The 23057-nt window shown below is 37.9% G+C and overlaps 1 protein-coding gene across 2 annotated transcripts in view; it reads left to right on the top strand.

Annotated features, from left to right (window-relative positions):
• The window catches only part of CCDC6 (coiled-coil domain containing 6), a 51514-nt gene extending 35225 nt beyond the window's left edge, over positions 1–16289 (top strand). The window contains exons 6-9 of one of the 2 annotated variants that reach the window (XM_086899718.1): positions 1146–1302; positions 4504–4604; positions 8369–8493; positions 10815–16289. In XM_086899718.1, coding sequence (XP_086755844.1) covers positions 1146–1302; positions 4504–4604; positions 8369–8493; positions 10815–11006 — 575 coding nt within the window. In that variant the 3' untranslated portion in view covers positions 11007–16289. Of the gene's footprint in view, positions 1–1145; positions 1303–4503; positions 4605–8368; positions 8494–8843 lie in introns of both variants that reach the window. The other variant, XM_086899719.1, reaches the window with a different exon arrangement.
• The last annotated feature ends 6768 nt before the right edge of the window (positions 16290–23057 follow it).

Here is a 23057-nt window from a genome sequence, read left to right as displayed (position 1 = left end):
GTTTGTAATACATGGTCATTACAGAACTTCTAGGATTCATCTTAAGTACTTAATGAAATGTGCTTATGAAATTCTGATACTTGTATTACATTTTTTATTTCTGAAACACTTCTAGGAACTGCTTTGGTATGATAATAGAAGCGACACTGTTACATTTAAAAGTGATACTTCCATAGAAGAGAGATAAATCATATGTTGTTAATAGTTTGGGAACAGGTTTCTAAAACAGGAATAGTCTTTACCTAGAAGGTCACTGCATAAAGGAGTGATGACAAAGCATGATGAATTGTTTTGGGTTTTCTTAATGTCAAGGATGTAACTGTAAGCTTGCTCAAATATTACAAAATCTCACAAAATACTGTTCCTCATAAGTCTTTATCATATATTCCATTTTATTTAAGTAATCTGTCACAAAGCTTCGTAATTTTTCATAATTTGACTTTATCACTTTAAATAATCTGTGATACCAGATCATTTAAGTGATGTTTGCTGAACTTGTTTAGAACTGACAACTCAAATTGCCATTTGATGTAAAGAGTAAACCTCTTGTTGACCTTTAACATTAAAGTTGAATGCTATTTGAATATTGGTACATGTTCAGTTGGACAGTTTTTGTGATAAGATGTGGAATTGAAAGAGTGCTGTAGAATATATATAAGGTAGCAATTTTAATACAAGTTTGAGTTTGGCAATTCAGAACTTGTGTTGTGCTTCCTCCTTCAAAATGAAAGTATACCTTTAAAATAATTTCTTCAATGTGTTGCAGGAAAATCTTTGTAAATGTGGAATAGGATTATTTTAATGGAGCAGGAATCAGTATTTTTTCTTAATGGTTTTCATAATGTTTTCTTAATAAAATTTTTCTTTCTTTTCAAATTAATTTTAATAAGCACTTCTGTTTTGTGTTGGTGGTTTTTGTTTTTCTTACATTTTATTTTCAGACTTGATGTCAAGCAATAGTTTATTTGGGCTTTCAACTAATGAGGTGAATTTTAGTTCAACTTAGAGGTGAAAATTTTCAGTGATCTATCCTGAGCATTTTCTACACCTTCATCTTGAAATGTTTGGGTAAAATTAGGCACAACATACTTGGCTGCCTGAGAAACTGAATTTTAATCAACTTTTAACAAAATAATGAATTTCAGATTCAGAGAAGATGGCACAATACTTAGAAGAGGAGCGACATATGAGAGAAGAAAACTTGAGACTTCAAAGAAAATTACAGAGGGAAATGGAACGTAGGGAAGCTCTCTGCAGACAACTGTCAGAAAGTGAATCCAGCTTAGAAATGGATGATGAAAGGTTTGTATTTTTTGGCCATCCAGATGTGTTGGACTTATTTATTAGTATTTAAACTACTTTTTGAATATTATAGAATAATTTTAGAAGTAATTCTTATGTGGTTTAATATGCATATCAAATTTCAGCATAGTCCAGGAATTGTATCAGTGTGGTACAGAAATTCATTAGTTTTAACAGTGAGGAAGAAAATATTTATATCTGAAATGAATATATATCTGAAGATTGATTAGGTAGATTAGGTTTGATAATATGTAAGTACAGCTGTGGAGTTGAGAATTAGGGTAATTTTATCACAGCACTTTTGTTTTGCCCCTAACTTGGTAACTGCGAGGAAGTCTGTGAGGTAGGGACATCTACTTGAGGCTGATTTGTTCTTTGCAGAAAGTAAAATACATTCAGCCAAATAGAAAGGGATACTGGGTAAAATCCTTGAGAGAGTAAGCATTTCCAGAACTGTTGGGTTGCTCTTGATGTCCAAACCACAACATTCTTTTTTTTTTTTCTCTTGCAAGCTGCTTTGCTTGCCCTAACCTTACAGATAGTCTTGAGTTTTTCATGGTTGTATCATGCCTTTTAGTGTTTTCTCACGTCATAAAAATATGACAGTGTTATATCTTGGAGGATTTTAAGTCCATTTTGAATAAAACATTCTTATTTCATACCAAATGCTCATTATTTTGTTGTGTTGTCATATATTTTTTTTTGGATCTATGGTGGTCTTTTAGAACAAATAAAAAAGCTACTCTGTGCTGTGTATTTTTTCTGATCCTGAAAGATTTCAATTTCCTCTTGGGTATTTAATATATTTGTTATAAGATGTAATTTACCAGAAACAAAGTAACAGATATTTTGTGGTCAGGAGTACCCTTAAAGCTCGAAGTAGTGTGTTCATTCTAATGAAACACCAAAGCAACTTGACCTATATTGCATTAGCATCTGGTATTAAGATGTAGCAAATGCTATATAAATTAAATTGTTAGAAATTAGGGATTCTTATTAGGCTTATCTTTTCTTCCACTATTTACAGTGTAATGGAAATACAGTCAAAATGTAGATGAGAATTACCAGTATTAATCCAAAATTGTAGAGTATCTTAATAAATTTTTTTCACCCACTTGTAAGTAGTGGTTATCAGGAAAATGCAGGAAGATTTGATTAACTATAATGTACTTGTAAGAAACTGTCATGTTTGATTTTTTTGGTACTAGAAAGGCCTCACAGAATAACTCCAAATCAAGTATTTGCAGTGTAAATAATAAAAAGCAAAGTGAAGGACAAAACAGGCATTAGTAGTTAGCCTGAGAATACGAAATACTTGTGGAACTGTGTGTAATAATGATTTTAAAATGTCAATTTTTGTCAGCTTATATCTTCCTAAAAATGTTGGTAGTGATGGATCAGCTATCAATTTCTTCTAGTTGCATTCTGTTAGCTGATGATAATTATTGTTTGTAGCTGAGGGTAGATGAAGATGCTTTCCTGAATGTAAAAGACACAGCTCTCCCAAAGCCTTTTTCTCTAGAAAGGCTGCTTTTCTCCAGCAGTAGCTTTGTCTTAATTCTCCATCCTATTCTTTGGAGTAGTAGGGTAATACTTGAAACCAGGATGCATGCTAATGGGGTGCTGCTGTTCCACGTCACCTGAGCCAGGTAGTGGGATGACTTAAGACGAAGCTGTATTTGTATAGAATGCAAGGGGATTAAATCAAAGATGCTGCCCTGCTGGAATACACACATCGGTCTGCATTGAAACTTACTGTGTGTAGCAGAGGTAGCTTAGTTCACTTTCACTAACCTTGCCACTGGTAGCTCTTTTTAAAACTTGTGTATTTAATTAAACCGTAATTTATTAGTCCGTTAGTTTTCTGCTTTCTATTGCAGCTACTTTTATTACCTGGTCTACCCAAATTCAAAGCAACTTTGGTATCACTGCAGTGTACTGCCTGTGCTAGAGCAGGTGCCTTGTAACTCTGAATATCCTGGTTAAAAACCAGGAAGATGCACTATCAAAATATGTTTCAAATAGTTTATGGATGGACCTCAAAGTAGTCATTGTGTGTTCCATCAAATGCGAGTAATTTTAATGCTGTTCCACATTATTGGGGTTTTTTTTCATTATGGTAGGGAAATAAATGCAGCTACTAAGAATTCCTGACTACACACTGGTAGAAGAGGAGACAAGTAAGAGTCAAAGGGCTGTTAGGTAGCAATTTGGCCTGTTGCTTTGCTGTGTCCAGTAAAGAAATACAGCCAAATCTAATAATATAAAGCCACGTGCACTGACTTACAACCACATGGAGAAGGTGAGCAGAGGGACATCTAATCTGGAGAGTGACTGAAAAATTAAGTGAAGAGTGCCTAAGCAACTCAATCTGAGACTGCCATCCTAGTGCTGTGGAAAAAAAACCCATAAAATCTCTTGAGATAAAAACAGTAGGTGGCAAGAAGGAGCAATTGGCATTATTTTTATCCTTTTATATAGCACTTGACATCCGTGAAGAAGCTTCACTGTAGTCAGTGAATGAAGGACAAATAAATATCACTAAAATTATTACAGGTGGGGAAAAATGCCTTGCCTCAGGTTCTGATATGTTCAGTTTATCATAGTGAAGTGTGGCAAGTGTCTTGTAACACAGCCTGGAAGTACCTTTAGTGAGATGGTCCTGGGCTGAAAGTGTCTCTCTTCCAGTGGTAGAAGACAAGATGAGAAAATGTCTAAATGTTGGGACCAGAGGGATTAAAGTAGGAAACAGGTTATGTTTTTAATGCTATGGCTGATCAGCTGTTGGAACAAATTATTAGTACTTCAATGACTTCTTCACCCTTTTTCATGATTTCAGATTAGTGCTGAATACCTTTCTGGAAGATACACTCCAGCCAACCAAACTTTTGAGTTCAATGTAGAAATGATGTATGAAGTGCAAGAATGTAGAATGGGTCAGATTGGATGACATGGTTTTACATCTCTGACCTTAATATATACTATTTAATCATATGCAACTTGTATGGTTTTAACTGCAAATGCCTAAGATAAATCCAGCTGTTTCCATGGAAAGTTAAGCCAGTGTCAGCAATGACAAGAGTTCCTGTCATGACTTCCTAATGTGATACTTATGGGAATTGAAAAAATCACAGTGAAACATTTAAAACATGGCACATTTTAAAAGGTTTGATCTAATTATTCTTTGCCTTTTTTTGTTAGATATTTTAATGAGATGTCTGCACAAGGATTAAGACCTCGCACTGTGTCCAGTCCTATCCCTTATACACCCTCACCAAGTTCTAGCAGACCTATATCACCTGGTAAATATTTAACCCAGTTTCTAAAATTATTGTATGCATCACATAGTAATGTGCCCTATTAATATATTTAGGTCAGTAGCCTTTCAAAGCTAGTTTGGAGAAAAAATCATGCATCATAAATGCAAGAATAGTTTAGCATTAGGTGTCTTCCAGTGCAGCATGTTCTTGGATGGTGACCAGATATTCTATATTTCAGATCTGTGGACAGATATTGAAGATCAGTTAAGTAGCTATCACTTGAACCTTATTTCTTCTTTTTTCCTCTTTTTTTCTCTCTTGCTGTCTTTTTTTTCCCCCCTCCCTTCCCACACAAGTTGTGCAATGGGACACATAACTCAAATGGATTTCTAGAGTCTGATGAAAAGCTAGTAATAAGACTGATGTTGTGCTCTGAATGAGAACTTTCTAGAGAAGTTTAGTCTTGAACATATTGGAAAAAAAGTCAATTTTCATTTCTCTTCAGTAGAGAAGTAGCTTCTGTACTTCTGCTATTTTCTATTATTAAACAATAATGATAAAATTAATAATTCTTGTCTCACATACTTTGCATAACAGAGGCAGACAAACCTCTTCTGGGTTTCTAATTACTGCATATATTTTAGGTCAAATGAAATGCATTTGTGTTACTAACACATTTATTGACTGAAATTCAAAATCCCTTAAAATTGCACTTTAACATGCATTACAAGTTGTTGGCAATGGGTTACACGGTGCTCACACCTTAAACATTAAGAAGTGAATTGTGCTTGCCTGGCTTTCCCACTTTCACCTCTAGAACCTGCCAGGCAGATGAGATGTGCTCTGTGTTGATAGAAGGTGGGAATGAGACATCTTGTTACACAGGTCTGCTAGAACATATGAAATGTCTTTAGATACTTTGATTTTCAAGGTTTTCTGTGGTTTCTCAAAGGACTATAAATAGTTTTCATCCAAGTATTGCATGTGTGAAAACCAGCTATGGCTGTAAGCCATATTATGGTTTTAGAGATTAGCAGTATGACTATGAGTTTTCAGAAGGTTTTTACATTTCTGAAGTGAGCCAAATGACTTGACTTTTCAGTGTTTTGCAAGGTGTGTTACCAAGAAAATGGTACATGTTTTCTTATCCTTTTCCTGTAACTGGATGTACAGAAGCGTAGTTGTGCCAACAGCTGCTCTGGAGTAAGGGCTGGGCATTCATGGTTCCCTGTGTGCAGCCTTTGTAATAGTACAGCATCCAGCTGCAGATTGGATCTGCAGTCACACAGGGATCATAACTACAGCTCTGTGTGGGACAGTTTACCTGCTGACTTACAGGCTTGCATCTTACATTACTTGGCAATGCACCCTGTTCAGGTGCCGATGTGTCAGTGCAGGAGAACTCTGTCAGTTTATTCCTATATTAGAGTGAAGTGCATTCCTTGTTCCCTGTGGACTTGACTGCTCATCAGTCGTTGATACAGGAGTGAGAATTTTATCCCACAGTCAGGGGATGCTGAAACACACTCTGAAGCACAGCTGAAATGATTGCTTCTAACAGAGTTTTATGAGTTTTGAAATTTTGGTATGATGAATGTTTCAGGCTAGCTTGTCTGCGCAGACAGCTGCATTAATCTCCTTTTCATCTGATAAATTAATATCAGCAGTAGGGGAGTTTCAGATTTCGGAAAAATAGAAGTAGCAGTTTGTTAGATAACTAATGAGATCAATAGGGAATTTTGTAGAGCTGCCTGAGATAAATGAATGCTGTAATGGATGAAAGCAAACAGTTTTTGAGAGTATTTTGTATCTAAAGTAGTACAGTAAGATGATGTCAAAAGTATCAGCACACAGTAATAAAACAGCTGCATGTTGCATCAAGTATTTGTATGACTTGGCATGTTTAATTTGGGAAATGATGTGCCTTGAATATGTGGAAGCAGAATTTTTAACCAGTTAGAAGTGCTGTAATTTCATGTAGATAGCTGGTTTAATGGAACAGATTCTGGCTTCTGAATCCTGGAGTCTTTTGTGCCTGAGTGGCTTGGGATACTACTTTTGAAGACTCTTGGAAGCTGAGATACTGCTGAGATTTCTAGCACAGATCACTGTGCTATAAATCTTTTAGGACTTTGAAGACAGTGTAATTACTGCTACTCCTAGGCAGCTGGGGGTTGCTTGTTCTAATTACCAGTTAGTCTTCAGTGTAGATAAACAGTAGATCCCACTTCTGTGCTTTGGCACTAGGCTAGATAGATGCTTGAGGCTCCGGAGATGAACTATCCTGAATGTATGTGCTCTGCTCTGGTTTTGCTTCTTTGGCTGCCATGTAGACTGGCATTTGTCAAGCATGTGGAAGTGGATGATTCCAAAGCAGTTCTAAATTGCCATGTTACAAATGTGGCTCTGTTTTGCCCATTATTTCTAGGCTCTTATTTCTGACTGGCTGCCTTGTCACCTCCCTGAACATTGACTTGTTTCTATCCTTGTGCGTACAGAAGCACTTAAATATAACATGTGTTCTACAGATTAGTCAAAAGGGAAATTTTGTTGTTTCTCTGTAATGGCAGGGATTCCATTGGAGTAACTGGTAATTTGCACCAGACATACACTGACAATGTAACAGAATCAAACAGAGTTGAATTAAACAAAGGGAGTATGTTTGTTTTTATGGCTACATTAGTGATCTGAGGCTTGTTCTGTTTTCTTCTTGAGATCTTGTCTCATCTTCTGTAGACAGAGACACAAGTGCATGCAGACAGGAATGATGTTGGGTGTTGCTGCAGGGACATTGTTTTGTATTGGTTTAGTGTTGAAATGTAAAAACTGTTCAATCCAGTGTGGTGTTATAAGTGTTTAATAGGCCTTCAGAAATATTTCTTTGGCCATTATTCTCCAAAGCAGTTACTTGAGTCTGTTGTAAACAGCTGAGAAAAGTCCTGTCACCTTCCTTATGATATTTTTGCCAGAAAGCAGAAGGGAGCAAAAGGTTTTGGAAAATGTACTCTTTTGAGAAACAAACTGTTCAGAACACTTGAAGATGTGAACTTGAAGCATTTGGCAGTTTTTGTTTCTGTTTTCCTTGGTTAAATAGACCTATACAGGAACTCTGCATTTTTATAATTGAGTTCTTACAGAAAGGAAATACTTAGATGAAAGAATTAGATATTTGCAGTTTTGAATATTGGGTTTTCCTTAATGTAGATAAAACAAGTTGTAAGTTTAAATGTTAGTTGCTAGCCTAGTCCAGCTAGTAGCATTTCCCAGCATGTTTTAATTTTCCAGCCCCAAGGTCTTTAAAACTCTGAGACAAAAGAGGAGGAAGCCTCAGTGCAGATCTAGTGTGCCTCGGAGCAGCCACCTACATCCAGTTTTTTTGTGGTACCTTATTGTGACCCAGTGCTAGATGGCTTCTCCAGGCACAACCACTCTGCTTCTTCAGACTGTATGTAGTTCAGGGAGCCATTTCCTCAGTGGAGAAGTGGAATGCTGAATGGAAATACTTACGGACTGGAACTAAGCTACTATATGAGTCTTACATCATTTAGCTTAAGTGAGAAGTTCTGTTTTACATTGTATAATGTATGAATGTTTGAAACATACGGTAGTATGCTACAGAAAATAAAAATAAATTTGCATCACACTTCTCAGCACAGTTAATATTTTCTAGATGTCTAACCTGCAGCAATTAATGAGTTTTTAGACTAGCATTGATTCAGAACCAAGAAATCTAAAAAAACCCCCCTGCACTTTAGTTTTTAATATCAAACAAGGATGTTAATGTTACCTTGTTTTAACAATTTTAGGTCTGTCATATGCAAGTCACACAGTTGGTTTCACACCACCAACTTCACTGACTAGAGCTGGAATGTCTTACTACAATTCCCCAGGCCTTCATGTGCAACATATGGGACCATCCCATGGTATTACAGTAAGTATCTAAAATCGTAAATACTTCTTACCAATATGGTTTGGTTTTTGGAAGTTATGATTGGTTGTCCTTAAGCTTATTTACAAAACATTTTTGTAAATGTTTGTTTTTGTCTCCTTACTCCAAGACATCTATTGCTGCTTTCTTCAACCCTGATTTTCCTCTTCACCCCTCAGAAACTGATTCTTTTTGGAGAACCTTGTTTTCTGCAAAAGAATAGGATGTATTATCATCTTAAGGACAGTAATAGGTATCATCCTATGGATCAGCAGGCAGGGTGTGAAAAGTGATTTTCTAAGTTGCTAAGCCTATCCCAGGAAGTAAAAGCATTGCTTTCATTTTTCTCCTAGTCTCCACCATCTGACGGATGAGTCATCTGAGGTTGCTTCAAGCTCAGGTTTTCTTCAGGATGACACACAGTGCTACCATCATGTCACTGTAACAGGCAGTTAACTCTTATTTTCTATTGTCATTGGCAAAGAAGAAAGTTAATATAAACATTTGTTAGGGCAATTTTTCATATCTTTCAACTGAATTTATTTTCTTTTTGCCTGTAATGTTTGATGCATTTCCACTTCATCGTGTTTCTTCTAAATATTTGTGGAGTTTAATGAGCAAACAAAGCCTAAATATTAACCATATGGCAAGGTATCTTATGGTTATTGTATCAAGACCGTTTCGATTTTTCTCAGCAGGTATGGTAGTATGTAAATATTCGTCAAGGTTTTTGCTTATACTTGTCATTCTCAGATGTAAAAAGGTATTTTAATAGAATTTTTAGTACCATGCTAAAAGATGCCTGCTTCTGGTTTAGGTGGGTGTGCGAAGGTAAATGTTACAATTTCACTGAGCCAAGGTGGGTGGGTACCACTACAACGGTAGCTAGAACAGAAAGAAAGCTGGAGCACAGCAGGAAAGTAAAATTCTTGTTGGGGCTCAGCCCATGGCTGTGTGTCACATGCGTTAGTCATAGGAAGATATTTATGCTTCTGGAAAACGTAGAAACTAACTTTATAAATGAGTTTTTCAAAGAACCTGCTCTGTTAAGTCTCTGTGAAATACTGCTCTTTCTGAAACTATGAATTAATTGAGTCACTGTGAAAAAGATCATCTTGAGGACAAAATACTAATTGTTCAGAGAAAGGTGTTGACAAGCAGCTTATGGCTTTGTCTCAATACTGATACCAGGTCCCCTTATATTATATGTATGCAAATGGAATAAATGATATTAAATGTTTCAGAGGCATCAGTCAGTTTTCAAGAATCTCTTGGGTTTCACATATAACTTTAATCTATTGTACATAGTTGTGCAGAAAAATAGATACAATATATTTGATTTGATTTGACTAAACTGTAGTTTCATTTTTGACTCTTCATTTTCGATCTCCATTGCAGAATAAATTTGACTTTACGTGTAGTACATTTGGTATAGAACTGTAATCATGCTTCTCCCCAGATCTGACCACCTGTGGTTGATTAGTAATTATGGGTAGGTGGTTTGTCATGCCATGAGGTTGTTGATTAATGCTAACCAGATTGGTAAGTAATGAGCATTTTTATTTCAAAAGTGCAGAAGTTAGTGGAGTGTGGAGTGTAATTTATATTTTCTCTTTGCTAACATTAAAGATCATCCTTCCCCCTCCTGCCCCTCAGTTTGTAAACGTAAAGTGGGGTTTAAATATTTCTATTTAAATGTACCGATTGTTGAAAATCTGTGGTTTCTCTTGAGGGGGTCTCTAACAACTGCTTCACTTCTGCAGCTCAGAGGGTTGTAATATATTTTTTTGTTCTCCAAAGAGCAACTTGTATTATGCTTCAGTTTTGCTCCATTGTGTGGGCTAAGAGTCTTTCAGAGATCAAGAGATTTCTGGGCAGACTCTGGTACTCAAAACTTTCCCACTCACACTCATGAGCCTGGCAACATGAAGTTAACAGTTCATCAACACCTACTGTTCGGGCAGACACAGCTGGGAGGTGCTGTGCCTGCAGCATCTCATTTCTTTTTAGGTTGCTGATCATCATGGGTAAATCTATCTGCAAGATATGTCTTGTGTTCATTTCCTGCAAGCTGACAGGAAAGAATGCACGTTTTCTTTGAGGTCAAGAGTACTTCCCCTTTCCTTTGCTACTCCATTTTAGAGGAACATTTATTTAATGTAAAAGTTGTATTGTGACTCCTGCAATGTTTTGAAATTTCTTCTTCCCACATAATTGTTCAGACTTCTTTGTGTTTTTTTTTTTTCCCTTTGCCGAGTTTAAAGGACTTGCACCTAACATTGTTCAGGAGTGTGTTAAACATAATTTCAATATTTGTTCTGCAGAGGCCTTCACCACGAAGAAGTAACAGCCCTGACAAATTTAAACGTCCCACTCCTCCTCCTTCTCCAAACACGCAGACCCCAGTGCAGCCACCTCCGCCACCACCTCCACCACCTGTGCAACCTCCGGGCCAACCCGCAGCATCGCAGGCAGCCAATTTTCAACATTCAGTGCATCCCTCCTCTCAGCCTTAGTGCATGTGCTCAGCAGTCTCTATGTCAGAAGTGGACTCATAACACAGAGCAGTTTACTAAAAGCCAAAGGCTTACTTGGCATATTTGGATTTGACTTATTTGCACTGAGGTTATATAGGCTTCACTGTTAATTGTGTTGTAAACATTTGTATAAAATGCAGCCAGTGTTGTGGGTCTACAACACTAACTTAACAAAGTTTTCCATCAGTGTTTACTTGAACTACATGTATGTCCATTCTCTGGCTGGAACATTTGCTACTCTGTTTGGTAATACGACATTATGTCGTTTTGCTTGGCTCCAAAGCTTCATTTTCCTGGCTTTTAGGTTTGTAAAATTAAAGGGATACCTTTTTATATTTTTTCATGATAATTTGTGGGAAATGAAAGGCATGATGGGCTACATGATAAATTCTGAAATATTACAGTGTTTACCAAGCTTATGGAAGATCAGCACTATGTTTCAGTCATTTAAAATATCAGCTTCTAGTGCAAAAGTGAGACACCCTAATCAGTGCCCAAGACACAAACTCTCTGGTATTACATAGCAAATAAGCTTTATTCACAGAGGACACATCCATTCTTCTCTTGTTTAAAAGCACCTCAAATGTATGGTACAGTCAGAACTTTACACTGAGGGAATTGGCTTGTTGGAGTCTGTGGAATGTACAATTCGTGGACCTTAAGATTTGAAGATGTCACTTGACCTCTCTGTTAACCTGTAAGCTGCCCATACTGTGTGCCCTGCCACAGTTGAGCATTGGGAAGTGTGGTCCTGCCCACAGGTTACTGAGAGCTGATTCAAGTGTGTGCTCTTGGATTTTTTTGCTGCAGAAGGCGATGTGATTGTAGAGAACAACTGATGATAATTTCTTTCTTGTTAAAATATATTCATTGTGATTCCCCTGAAGCAAAGTTGGAACAGGTATTTTAAATGTTCAAAAATCTGTTAGAAAATGAGATGAGCATAGAGACTATATTGGCATAACAGCCAAAACTTTGTATTGCTTGGTAGAAACAGAGTACAAGAAAGTAGCACAACATGGCACTAATGAATGCTTATTTAGCAGCCTAAGCCGGTACAATGTATAAAGAAATGTATTCTGAATACATTCTTTCCATTCATTTAGCACAAATAAATTGGTTTCACTTTGCAGTGGAACAAAGTGTCACTTCTTGATATTGACATCCTACTTGGTTACATTTTCCCTGAGGTTCCTGTTGAGTACTGGGGTTTATATATTATGGATAATTTTAAATGGTTTACCTCATATATATGGATATGTGGGCCATGGAAAATGACAAGAGAATGTTTATTTTATGAGAATATGTATCTGGCTATAATCAGAGCAGAACATGAGTAATTTATCTTTTGTTTACAAAAGTTTGTTTGACATACCTAATGCTTTATTAAGGACATTTTTAAGAAGGAAGTACAGCATTCTGGTAGTATACTAACACATGTACATATATTGTTGTGTTTGCCGCTCAACTATTCAGTCAGAATTGCAAACTGAAAATCTTTTTGAAAACAGTGCTCTAAATCAAAATCGTAAGTTAAAATAATGTTGTAAAATGTTCCGCTTAAGGCAAAATTAGAATTTCTTCACTGTAGGTATGTAGTTTCAGCTCTGAGAGAATTTAGAGAAATTCATATATAGTCTATTACACTTCTTAAACCAATATGGGATCAAGTGCATTATCAAATTACATTACATTAATTATGGTAGTGACTCTCCAGTCAAGTAATTCTCAAGATTGTGGCAGACCTAAAATTTGACCACTGCTTCCATCTGAAAATAATTGACCATATCAGAGGCTCAGCTTTCCCTAGAAGCGACTTAGCTCTGAGCATTATAATTAAACAGAGCTCCTGATTCAGTGATAGGATTGCGTGGGAGAAAGCGACAGGTAGTCAAAGGTGGGACTAAGGTCAAGACAGGATCAGCTTAGTTTGACGCTTGTCCTTTTGTAAACATAAGACAAAGAAAAAAATACATTTTTTATTAAGTAGGATTCCAGCTCAAGTATCCCAGAGTTTGAAATGGTGCCCTCCTTTCTGAAGTGCTTTGAGATCCTTGGATGTACGGCTCTGTGGAGGACAGTCTCATGGTGGTGGATGTACAAATATGGGTGGAAAGGAAAGAGCCTTTGATCGTGTTTTTTAAGATCTCAAAATGGAAAATTGCCTAGAATAATTTACATTTGAAGCATATTCCAAAACTGAATATGTGTAACCCAAGTTCAGCTGCTGTTGTTAAGTGTCTTAGAGAACTCTCCTTACTGTTCCAGTGGGACTCTTACCAGAAGAAAGTAGAGAACTGACAAATGTATATTAAACCTTGAAAGTGTAAAAAGGCACTAAATTTGCCTTATCAAAGAACGTTGAACAAACATTTGCTTGCAATCAGAAGTGTTAAACTCTGTTTGTAGACTTTTTGAATAAGATGAGAAATTGTGCACAACCATCTCCTAATAAATGTAAATGGATTTTCAGTTTTCCTTGTGAATTATAGTCATGAATTATGATTCTGCAGCTGTGATTTTATTACATCTATAGACTGGAAAAACTCACTTGGCAGTGAGGTCCAGCTCACTATGAGGGCTTAAGTGCTTTGTTTCTCCCAGAAGCACCTGGCTGGTTTTCTGACATCCTTTTCATCACTAATGCCTCTCAGTTGCACACTGCTTTGTCACTAGTTGTGTAAGGCCACAGAAGCAATGTTTAGCTTGTGGAGCATTTTGTGAACGTACCCCTTTACAGCTAAAGATTAAAGAAAAAAAAATAAAACCTACTTTTCAGCTGTTTCAGCAGTGCTTTCCTCTCTGACAATCAAGCAGCTTTTTTTGGTATTTTCTCTCAAAGGATCTGGCTTGGATGCTGGAATGCAGCTGATACTCTGTAGAGTATTAAGAGTTTATATTATCCACGATTCGTTCCACAGAACTTCTTTGGAAGAAGAGGTGGGACTGTTCGGAGGTAGTAGTCTAACAGCTAAAAGCCAGATATTATGTTTTACTTAAATGTGCTCTTCTGAGAGCATATTCCCAAGGGCAGAAAGTACATCACTTTTTCCAGAAAGTGTAGTGCTTTTCTATTGGCAGTTGCTGGAGCTGAGCAGGATTCCTTTCCTGTTAAAATGTTTTCATTTAGGAATCCAGCTGCTTGGGTGGAATCCCTGGGCACTTCAGCTGAAGGAAAAATGCAGTCTTGGAAGCAATGAAAATGAGAAAGCTTCCTGGGGTCTGTTCAAGTTGCACCGCTGACAGGAGAGTATGTGGACTTTGTATATTCTGTTAAATAAATGGAAACTGATCATGGAGACAAATAAAAAAGCCTTAAATACTTTGTCGGTCAAAGAAACACAGATTCTCATCCTCGGTATCGATTATTGCTTGCTAAGAGGATGCAGCCAGGGACCTTGATTGAGTTATGCAGTGTTTTTGTGATCCTAATGCTTAGCTTCACAAGCAGTACAAATTCTAATACTGTTCAACTCTTTCTGATGTTTCCTTTTTTTCAGTCATGGCAGTCTATTTCTTTTTGATCCTTGGGAGTCTACAGAGCAAGGACTATGCAGAACATATTTCTCCAGTTCAAGCCATCTTATAAGAAACCAGAAGGTTTATGCGTGTAAGCTACAAAACTATAATACATGCATATGTTGCAACAACCTCCTTGAGAGGAAAGATCTTGGAAAAGAGAGCAAACAGCCCCTAGATACCAAATGGACTGTATGCATAGAGACAATCTGGTTTCCTCCATTCCCTGCGGAGCCAAATTCCTCTCCTTTTTTTATTTTGGATCAAGGTTCTTAAAATTTTAAATTATTTTAAATTCCATGTCTCACTATAGTAAGTACTCAGGATACCTTCATGTTGATTTTGGATAACAACCATTAGTCCCAGTACGAGCAGAGTTTGAGTCAATGCCACTGTGTAGATAGGAGGAAGTCCCTGAATATGCCAGACCGTGGCCTTTCAATGCAGTTAAAGTGGGAGTGTGTGCTCATTGAATGATTTATTTTTCTGAGCAGCTGGTTTTGGGTTTTAGGTGTGTTCTGAAGAGGAGATACACTGTGGAGTTTGGTGCTGCATTACAGACAGCTGCTGCTACTTTAGGGAGAAGAGTGCTTGTGCCTGTTCTACTAGTTGGGCTCCAAAGAAAAGTACTACCTCATCTTTCAGTTGGGATGATGTGGCTACAGGGTCAGCAGAAATGTCATAGCTGTGTTAGGTTTTGTTCTGCATGTATTACCTGGATGGGAGTCTTAACTCACTGGAATGGGACTCCAGAGGTTATAAAGCGTTTGTAGAGGAGGAGTGAAGAGGTAGGAGATGGTTGAGGATTGAGTTTGTGAAAATTGTGTCCCCATAGTAAGTTGCTGCTCACAGTGCTCTTTGTCTAAGTCTGGGGCTTGCCTGTATTAAAACTATTTTGGGGAGGGAAGCTTTGGGGTTTTTTTGGTGATTTTGTTTGAACAAATGCTGTGTTGCAGTTCTTTAAGTTTATGGCATTGGTATCTAACTAAAAAACAACAACAACAAAAAAATCACAAAAAGCAATTCCCCTTTCCACAAAAATATTGGAAGTATTCTTCTGTGTGCAAAGGTGGGTTTTCTCATGATAATGCTGTATCTATAAATGGAGATGTTTTACTCTAGTGGTAAAACCTAAGCTTTCCAAGGCACTTTAGTTTGTGATTGCTGACTTTTGTTTTGGCAGGTGTTTCAGATGAAATCTAAGCCTCCTGTGGAGGAAGAAAAAATCACCTGACAGCTGTAGACTGTTCCTTTCCTGCAGACATAACAGCAGTTTCCTCAAATGCAAGTGGAACAAGCATCCTTGAGCTTTTTTGAAGCTTATATTTAATTTCAGTACTTTGGTGATTGCTCTTGTATATTTTGAGAATCAGTGAAGCCTCATTATAGGTTGGTTGGGTATCCAGCTGGTTGTTCCTATGTTTTTCTGATTCTAGTGAAGGAAGCCTGTTCAAATTTGGATCAGACAATGGCCAAAGTGCAGATTTGTTGAGCATGAGTCCAAGTGGTAACTTTAAGAACATTACACTGTGTTGGTGTGGATCAGAGCTTATTGTAAGAACCCCAGATATAAAGAAGTTTGGAGTTTTTAGCAGGTTACGTTTTATTCCTGTACTATCTGCATTACTGCTTTTTTGTATATCTCAAGGTGTTTACATATACTTGTAATTGTTACGATGTGTCTGTAATCAAGCTCATCTGTGCCTTCATGCAGACTTCCAATAAACACTTGATTTTTTTGTATTTACTTGTATGGAAGACTACTGGGTGGATGTATATTTCCTTCTCTGTCAGCCTGTCATCACTGGGAAAAAGAGGAAGAAAAATGAGAACTAGTGGTCAGAGAAAGATAGATGATTGTCTTTGTTTTTACTGTCTTTGATTCTAGTTGGGGCCATTCCTTGTGTTAAATGTCTGTGTGTAACCTGGGGAATAACCTGTTCACATAATCAATTTTGCATAGCAGGTGCTCCTTACTTTGCTTTAGGTGGATATTCAAAGTACAATGCATGCTTGACTCCATCAGTTTTGCTTCTGTCTTGGAGGCATGTAGCTACATTTCTTGAGTTATTGTGGGGAAATTCCAGAGTACCTTTTGGGATTAAACATGCCTGTTTAACTTCACACAGCTGCTTTCCATGGGAGTTAGGTGCTTTTTTGCCACAGTAAAAGCTGCAGTATTTTTGGTCTTAGTTGGCCTCCTTACTTTGAGGGTACTTTTCCTTGGGAGGGTGGAGTGGAATATGGAAATAGAGTTTTGTCTTTTTTGTTAATTTTTCCCAGTTCATAGGAACAGAGATGTATATTTTTGTACAAAGTTACAGAAAAACATCCTACGTGTTCTGAGTCAAAAGCTGTACGTAGCAGGACAGCTCTAATCTGATATCAACTGCGAGAAGGAGAGAAGACAAAAAAATGTTTCCTTGCCTGTGCTAAGGGGTGTGCTGTATATTCCATAGCCCAGAAAAGAGTGCTTTTGCTATTCCTTTGTAGTAGTAAAGATCATGGTATTGGGTGCTCTCTTCCAGCTTTTCTTGATTGTCTTGTAATCACACTTGATTGTTCAATTAAGTCATTCTATGATGATGGATTCAGTTTTTTTTTTAATGGAGATCTGTCTTAAGAATCCACTGTATTTTTTGCTATTTTGACATATTTTCTTACTAAAACCTTAATCAATATAATACTTAATGATTTTAGAGCATGAGCCAGTTGTAATCTTTACATTGTATGTATTTGTGTAAATTCTGTGAGTACTTTGTTGTGCCATCCCTTTTGATGTTTCTTATTTTGCCACTTTTTTATTGTGTGCATTCATTTGTCAGCTTAGCAGAGAGGTCACCTGTGGCATACTCAGTAGCTTGTCTAGTATTACTTGATGTGTCTGGCTGTTTTGCCAACATTTTGGATTTAGATTTGAAAGTCTCAGAGGTACGTAAACTTAGGCCTATCCTGTATTCAGTGTCTAGAGTTGTTCAACTTGTTGGTTGAATCCAATTGTGTCTGTCTTGTTCGGCTGCTGCTCTGGCCTCTCTGCAACTGCTGTTCTGCTCAAGTCAGCACAGGCCTCTGCCTGCAATGGGAAGCGTGCTCTTCCATTCTGACCAGTAAAATCCTTGTATTCTGATGGCTACAAATTCCTGGGCACCGGGCCACGGGTGTATTTCAGCAAATGCTAACCTAGCTGATCTCTGTTACTCTGTTCTTGGAACACAGGCAGTCTTTCTTAAAAGGCCTTTATTCTCCTCATGCTTCTGCTGCAAATGCTGAGCAAGCACTTGTTCTGCCTGTCCCTGACTGCCATTGCTGGGTCTGTGGACTGGGGAAATGAGCTGTTGCTCTCTTTGTGCATGTCCTTTGTTATCTGCCATTCGTCTGAACAGAAATGAGCCACTTCAACACTTTCAGAATTGCAGGAAAAAAGAGAAAGATGATGCATGTTGCTGTTTTAAGTTCAGGTTGCCTTGTCCAGGTGATCACCCCTTTAGATGGTTGTTTTTTATTTCTTCCAGTGTTTGTACCCTTTATAAAGAAAAGCAAGTTCCCAGCATTGCAGGGGTTAACTTAGAAATCCTGGCAAACTGCTGGGAGTGAGAGAAAGAGTGATGCATTGCACAGCAAGTAATTTTAATAAGCCTAATCCTTCCTGAATGTAAAGGTACTGGCTTGGATAGCAGTCTGTTTCACATGCTTCTAAGACTATTCTGTACCTTTCAAAGTACACGGCACAGCCATCCTACAGAAGCAAGAAGAGGTTGAGGTCAGTCCTGCTTTTCCCAGATGGAGACTAAAGGTATGTATAAAGACTTAGTTAGTTCACTTGGATGCAGCAAACAGTAAGTACAGTCAGGTCTGAGATGGGAACCTTGAGGCTTTTGAGCCACAGGACTGTTGATGAGGGTCATCTGTGTTCCAAATTCTGTATATCAGTAAGAATGTTCTACACCATGTCCCGTATCTTTTTTCTGTTAAGCCTTGAACATAGCCTGGCATGTGAATTTAATGAAGCCAGAACGCTGATCTGTGGGAGTCTCAAGTATCTGTGGTGTGACCATCTGGCATTTTTGGGGCTGAACTTAAGAACAAGTATATGCTGCTACTTCCCTTCTCCCTCAGTCCCTATAGTCACACTGGCTTCCCTCCTGTCGCTGAAGGCCCCCTTGACCTGGTGTGAAAAAGCAGTGTTGTGAGCTGGGCTCTTGCCATTCTTGATCTGAGTGCTTTTTGACAGTGCTGAATGAAACAAACTACTTTTGTAGTGAATTTTGAGACTATCTTGGCTGTCAGTAGCAAATAGTAAATGTAGAAGAGGTAAAAAATAAATTCTTCTTCATGCCTTGAGATGGGAATTTTAGATCTGCTGTGACTTTTTTTTTTTCATACTTCCTAAAAATTGACCTGATTTTTCTGTACCTCTTCAACACTGCTACTGACTTCTGCTTATTTTCTAGCAGGGGAAAGAATGAAGGCTAATAATATGAAGCAGTTTTGCAGTTCAGCTGTGGTTGGTACCTGACTTTCTTCGGCATATGCAGATTGCTCATCTGCATCACCAAATTAGGCAAATTGTTTTGGATCACTTTAATGTGAATTTTTGCAGTTGTTCTGATACGAAAAACATTGGATGTTTTTTGGAAAGTGTCCAATGGAGGGATGTGAAGGTTGTGAGGATCCTGCCAGGAGCAGGACTCAAGTTGCTTGGTCTGTTCAGCCTGGGGAAGAGGAGGCTGAGGGGACACCTCACTGCAGGTACAGCTTTCTCCTGAGGGGAAGAGGAGGGACAGGCACTGATCTCTGCTCTGGGGTGACACTGACAGGAGCCAGGGGAATGGCCTGAAGCTGTGCCAGGGCAGGTTGAGGTTGGATATCAGGAAAAGTCTTCCCCCAGAGGGTGGTCAGGCACTGGAAGAGGCTCCCCGGGGAAGTGGTCACAGCCCCAAGCCTGACAGAGCTCAAGGAGCATTTGGGCAATGCTCTTAGGCACGTGGTGTGATTCTTAGAGTGTCCTGTGCAGGGCTGGGAGTTGGACTTGATGATCTTTGTGGGTCCCTTCCAACTCAGCATATCGTATGATTCTAATTTTTATATTTTTTTAATAACTGCCCTCTGGGTGTTCTTCCCCTTTCAGGGTGCCTGCCTGTCGTGGGGCAGTGGCACTGTGCTCTGTTACCCCGGTACCTTTAGGGCCTCCTGGGCCCTCAGGGTGGATCCAAAGCTGTGGGATCTGTGGGGGGAGCAGTGTAATGGGGCCTTCCTCCATCCACCCTTAGAGCTGAGTAGGGATAAGGTGGAAACTGGAGCAGACTTGACAGTAGAGAAATTAAAGTTTCCAAGTATTAAGAAATCTCCAGCTGTGGTGGTATATATTTGCAAAATCTGTATTTCCACAGAAACTGTAGTTAGAAATGAGTTTCTGTGGATGAATGATTAAAGTGATTAAGGCTTTTAAACTTAATGTACTTTGTGTTACTTTTGGTCATCAGGATATAGTTCTGTGTAATTTTAAAATTGTTTAGTCACTGTTCCTGCACAGAGGATTTTTATACAGCAGACTTAAAAATCAGTAAGTGTCATAAGTTTTATTTAAATTATTTTCTTGTGTTTTCTGCCCAAAACACCAAAACAAGTGTTGGCTGTGACAACATACCAATGAATTAAACCTGTTAAAAATTACTGCATTCCTCACACTATTAAGGAACTCTAGGATTAGTCTGCCCGTTGTCTTGAGTATTAATTAAATGCATTTTTTATGCTGGTAGTTTCTGAAGGTAATTGAAGGGTTTCAAGTTAACTCTTTCATATTTTGAAAAGACATTCAGTTTCTTTGAAAAAAATTTGTCTGGACTAAATCATCCCATATTATTATATAAATATATATTGACACTATGCAACTGAAATTACTATCTGAATTAAGAGGGGAACCTATCCTTTTAGATTAAACATTCCAAGAACTTCCCAGAGATGCTCCCAGGAATGCTGTGCCCTTGTTTTAGCAGCCTCCCTGATTTAAGGGGCAATTTATTGCAAGAACAGTTTGTGTGAATCAAGATTGCATGATAAAGCTTTAGCTTCTCTTTTATGGTGTACTTTAGGAATCCACCTAACTCAAATTGTGGCTTTTTGCATTAAAATTTATGTTAACTATAATTCCAGCTCAAATCTTACCTAGATTCTTGGGAACATGTAGTCTCCTGACAGCAATAACCTTGCTAACCTCTGGAGCATAATCTTATTTTTTTCCTAGAGATTTTTTTTTTTTTCCCAGGGAAATCTCGATGCACTTGCAAATGGAGTTAGAAGTGCCATTAATATCCTACCAGTTGATTCAAATAATGAAATGAATCATTATGGCAATACATAAAGAGAGTCTGGGTGCACCAGAGGGATGACAATGGTGGAAAGAGTACAAAGTGAGCAGAATACTTGTCTTTGCATGGCCTAGAGTGAGGGAGAAGTTCTGCTTTTTTTCTAACAGAAAAGGAGCCAGACTTTTGGTACAGTTAAAGATCTTTGGTTTTCCAAATACTTTCACTTTACTCAGCCATTACAGGACTCTCATCCTGATTCTGAAACTATTTCTCAGTTTCATGTTTCTGTTAATCATAAAAAGGTTTCTGTTTTCCCGGGTTGCCTCATGGAAGACAACTTTAAAGGAAGCCAGTTTCTTTCCTCCAAAGTCCTAATGTTTAATTGACTAGAGTCAGGATGTCTTATGATAGTAAAAAAGTTTCCTCAAGATTTGATAAAGATTTACAAGGTCAAGCCATTAAATGTTGCATAAACTACACTATTAGAAGTGATTGTGACTGAGATAGTCTTTCTTAGCTACAAAATTCCCATCTTGAATAGTTTATACTGGCATGGAAATATATTTAACCCTCTTGCCTTTATTATTGATTATTTTTTATTATTATTTGTTATTTATTTATTGGGTGTTTCTTCGGGGTGGTTGGGTTGTTGTGTTTTTTGTTTTTTGTTTGTTTGTTTTGGGGTTTTTTTTTGTGGATTTTGATTGTTTGAGCTTTTTTGTTAACTTGCTGCCAGTTTTATTTTCTTACTGCTTGCTGCTCTTACAAATCTTGTCCTTTGGCCCATACTACGTTTTAGCAGTGGCATAAAATCTTTCCTTTATGAGTGCAGAACTACATTTTACAGTTTTAACTTTAATGGTACAAACATCCTATAATTTACAGATGATGATGAACTCGAGACAGTTCTGCTGTTGTCTGCTGCCAACAGTGCAACAGTCCATACTCACACATGCTTTTCAGCTATTTCCTTTCTTCCAAATTCTTTACAAAATTCTTCCTGGTTTAAGACCGGTTCTGGAGAAAAAAAAAAACCAAACCAAAACAAAAACTTGTCATATTTTTATTTTTTAACAGAATTGCCACTTGCATTTATGTCACCTGACCTTATTTAAAATTTGTTATTGCTAGGAATCTGTTATTAATGTGATTCAGCAAACATCAGTCAACCTTTGGTAAGTTTTCCAAAACACTTGGATTTGTTGAGGGCTGAAATTGGCACTTACCTAGACATTGTGGGTCAGCTGTTGTTCCCATGGATGAAGTATCTATAATGAAGGTGTTTTGGATTTAGAAGGGCAGAAATGAGGATGGAATTCAATTGCAAATCAATGAGTGGGCCGTGAAATTAGCTATGCCATCTACACCTTTTTGAGTGTCAGAGTGGTTTCTAAAGTGAATGCTTCCACCAAGCCTCAGATCTCAGAGTTCAATGAAAGGCCCAGCAACCTTATTCCCACAGGGGCAGAAGGAGCCAGGGAACTGTTTTCCTGGCAGCTATGCCCTCATATTAAAGTTGGTCACATGATGCTCAGGCTGCACTTTCTTCTTCCACAACAAATCCCCAAAAATAGAACAGACGCTGAAGCCTGATACTTGCTACAGCTTTCCAATCCAAGTTGGCCTAAGTCTGAGGTGGGGGAAGTCTCAACAAAGAGCAAGGATTCAGCAAAGACATTTTTGTTTGTTTTTCCCCCTCCCAAGTTGTCTGCTCAGAGGCAGGGTTCCTGGCTGCTCCTCTCCTGTTTCCAGAGCAGCTACATAATTACTGCAGGACATCAAAGATAGTTAGCGGAAGCCATTAAGGATGTTTTCCATCTCTGGACTGTAGAAACTTAAGGTGGTTTGTCAGCCTACCCTAAAGAAGAAAACTTATCTTGGAGAAAAATAATCATCTTCTGCAAATGCAGCTTTAATTCATTATTGACATACTCAAATTTGCAATTCATCTTTTTAAATCTCTTTTACTTCAACTCCGTTAACTAGGGTACATCTTCTCTAAGATTATTCTCCTTTGTAGTGGGTATATAAATAATATTTAAGAAAAAGCATTTCTGCAACTTGAAGCAATGGCATTTCCAATGAAAACATTAGCCTGGTATTTAAGATGCCATCTTACTGCATATGAAACATGTGCCAGTTGGATTCTTGGTTAAATTATAGTGACTTCCTTTAATGACAATATGAGGAGGTGGGAGAGGAG

This window comes from Cyanistes caeruleus, chromosome 8, assembly GCF_971803275.1.
Source record: "Cyanistes caeruleus chromosome 8, bCyaCae1.hap1.1, whole genome shotgun sequence".
NCBI classification, from domain to species: Eukaryota; Metazoa; Chordata; class Aves; order Passeriformes; family Paridae; genus Cyanistes; species Cyanistes caeruleus.
This window is presented reverse-complemented; position numbering and strand designations above follow the sequence as displayed.